We start from the raw sequence: 3,085 nt of genomic DNA on the forward strand, positions 1-3,085 counted from the left end.
AGGCTGTGAGGGAGGCTGCCCGCCGCAGACCGGTGCTCACCTACCTCATCCTCGGGGCCGAGGCGGCTGCGTTAGGGGAGTTCTGCTGTCACCTGCGGATCAAACGCGGTCACACGCCCTTGCAGAAATAGCAGTCGCGGAAGACCAAGTCTAACAGGTAGAGCCCCTGTGTCAGTCACATGCGAGACTGAGAACACTATTCCTAACACCCTGCAAAAGTCTCTTCTGGTACTAATTTTCATGATTACCTTCATTTTTGCACACATAATGTTAATTTAGGATTAAACCCAAGCAAAACTCTTCCCGTAGCAGAAGAGTGAGAACGGGGTCATTCTAAGCATATTGATCTTGATAATCACCAAGCACACAAAGTCTTGTCTTCTCAGTAGTCTATTGTCTCGATGACTACAGTCAACGTAGTGGATGCCTCAAAATTGCATATAATGTCTTGAGACGAGACTGAGGATTAAAAGGGCTGTAATATTTTGAATTTTGATCTCAATGTTGTCAGGTTACACATCAGGATCAGAAAAAAAGCTGACTGCAGAGACAAAATCAGTGACTTGTTTTTTTGGGTATTGGGGTGTTTCAGTAGCAATGCCAACTTACTTTGATGGTTTCCTGAATTTGAATTTTTACTTTATCAGGAATACTTTGCTTGTAAGCCTTGTTCAAAGTACGCATATTGTATTATCCACAAGACTTAAAAAAACCCTAATTCCATGGATGAAATGTTTTTTATGAACACAAGTTTAACTTAAACAGTGTCTTAAGAAGGGTTTGTATTACATTAAATAATTACTTGAACAATATTTTTTAGACTGTTGCAAATTTACACATTCAAGTATACCTTTTGCAAAACTGTGTACAAGTTGGTGCATGCAAAATAGACAGTAGACACCTCACCAAAGCCACGATTAGGAATCGGGTTTACTTAAGTGCCGAAGATCACAGACATTATGCCGCAATCTTTAAGAACGCGGTCACGCAGTCTTGTGTATCATTCAATTCAACAGATTGTTTCAACATCTTTTTGAAGCCCCATGCCTTGTTCACTGTAATTATTCAGCATGCTTTGAAGTCAGAAAACACTGAATCGTGAAGATAAGCTAACAGTTCTCCGCCTCTTGGTCTTTAAGACTGCAAGTCTTTCTTGATTTGTATTCTTTAGATTTGTAGCTCCCGGCCTTCTCTGCAAGGCCAGGACATAGTTCCTTCAATGGCAGACACTGGTTTTATGATGTGCCTTTCTGTACGTCCAACTGACCGCATTGTGTGCAACACAGGTCACATGTGAACAACAGATCTGAAGTAGCAGAATCTCTGGAAAAAGATGGCAGCAGGGAACAAGTTGCTTGTTTTCCACAAGTGGTCTTGCAGGCCTCAGCTTAATTCTTTAAAATACCTGCTCTAAATTGCATTTATAGTGCTTGGTCAAAGGTAATAATGAATAGGTAGAACAAGTGGAATGGGTGATTTAGTGCCTGTTCACACTTCGTATCTAAGTTACGAACAGACTTACGGAATTTTGTACAAAACTCATCAACATATTATCCAAATACTTTGAACAGTTCGGGGAGGTAGTGTTGTATTCCCTTACTTTACGGATAAGAAGCTGAAAGATTATGGTGAAAGTTCCATGAAGTGTGGGAGCTCCGTTTCAGGCAAGAGAACATTCTATTCCTCGCCCCTTGCCAAATGCTGTATGTTGTGTTGAATTGCATCTATGCACAGCATTATTCCAAATGCAACTGAAGAAAATGGGATAGTCTGCCCTTTGCCACGTTAGATCCCTGGTGCTCAAGATGGGCATCCAGGAGACAAATCTGTGAGAAGTTTGGTGTGAGACTTAGAGGTGCAGGGAAAGGCAAGAATCGGTTTTTTTCAGGACAGAATTAATCGTAACTCTAACTATGAAACACTGAGGAATTTTTACAAAAAAGGTCCATCAGCAGTAACTCATTTCACCGTGCACACAACTCATCCCCACAGAACTCCAGCTTGAACACTTAATATCATTAAAACCAAAAAGGTCAGCACCAGTTAGCAAAACTGGGCTCCGTTGCTCCAAAACCACGAGGTGCTAGTCCGAGCGCCTGAAGTACGTCTCCAGGCTTGATTACTGCTACCTTTGAATGGTCTGGTTGCCATGTTATGAATATCACTGAGATTTAATTTCCGTATTCAGCTAAATTCCTTGCTAAAATTCAGCTAAAGCCCTTTTAGTTCCAAGAGACCCCTTCCATAAATCTGTTTGCTATATCCATGAACACAGATGTTTAATAAAGCAAGCGGTGGTTAAATAGAAGGCATTTTATGCACAGTTAGAGAGTAATTTATAAAGCACATCTCTATCTTAGAGCATTTGTCCACTTTCTGACATGGAGGGTGTGCAAGAAGTACTGCATAGTTCCTTCTGTGCACCAGCACACCGAGGAAGGATGATGGGTGGATGAGATTGCTTAGGAGCGTGGCCAGGCTACTGCCCAGGGGAACTTGGGGGGAGAGGGAGAAAAGGAATCAAACTGAAGCCTACTGCGCAAAACCAAAGTCAATTTTCCCCAAGAGAGTAAGAATTTAGGATTCTTCAGATTACAATAAATTTTGTTTAAGTTCTACATCTGTGCTGTTTTCATAATTTTGCTTAAATAAAAACCCGCAGCATCAGATTTTAAGAAATAAACCCAAAGTAATAATCATGCATCACTAAGCAGCAGCACTTACGGGAGCAAACTATTTGTGCACCATAAAAGCAAGTTTACTAAATAAACATAACCATACTTGTTTTTGCTGTGCTGTCATTGCTGACCGGTTTGGGTATGACTCCTACCAAGGATGCAGACTTCAGAGCGCTGCCGTAGCTCAGGGCCAGGTTTTCCGAGGCTTTCCTGGCCAGCGACAGGATGGGCGCGGGCCACCGCGCTTCCTCCGCCTTGTCCTTCCCCTCGCTTTTCAGCTCGGTCGCGTTAGGGATCTGGGTTTTGTCAATAATCTCAAAGTCGTCTTTTCTTTCCGCGGCAGGGGCGGTGCGGCGCTCCCCGTCCGCCATCTTTGCCGTGTCACATGACAGCAGCGCGAGCGGCCG

At 42.9% G+C, this 3,085-nt stretch overlaps 1 protein-coding gene across 1 annotated transcript in view; it reads right to left on the reverse strand.

Moving 5' to 3' along the window:
• RUFY1 (RUN and FYVE domain containing 1) overlaps window positions 1-3,062 on the reverse strand; it is a 15,821-nt gene extending 12,759 nt beyond the window's left edge. Inside the window, exon 1 of the mRNA XM_009641203.2 lies at window positions 2,782-3,062. Within this exon, the coding sequence (XP_009639498.1) occupies window positions 2,782-3,049 (268 nt within the window). The 5' untranslated portion in view covers window positions 3,050-3,062. The remainder of the gene's footprint in view (window positions 1-2,781) is intronic.
• Window positions 3,063-3,085: the final 23 nt, after the last annotated feature.

Source organism: Egretta garzetta, unplaced genomic scaffold (assembly GCF_000687185.1).
Source record: "Egretta garzetta isolate BGI_Z169 unplaced genomic scaffold, ASM68718v1 scaffold26, whole genome shotgun sequence".
In the NCBI taxonomy this organism is placed as follows: Eukaryota; Metazoa; Chordata; class Aves; order Pelecaniformes; family Ardeidae; genus Egretta; species Egretta garzetta.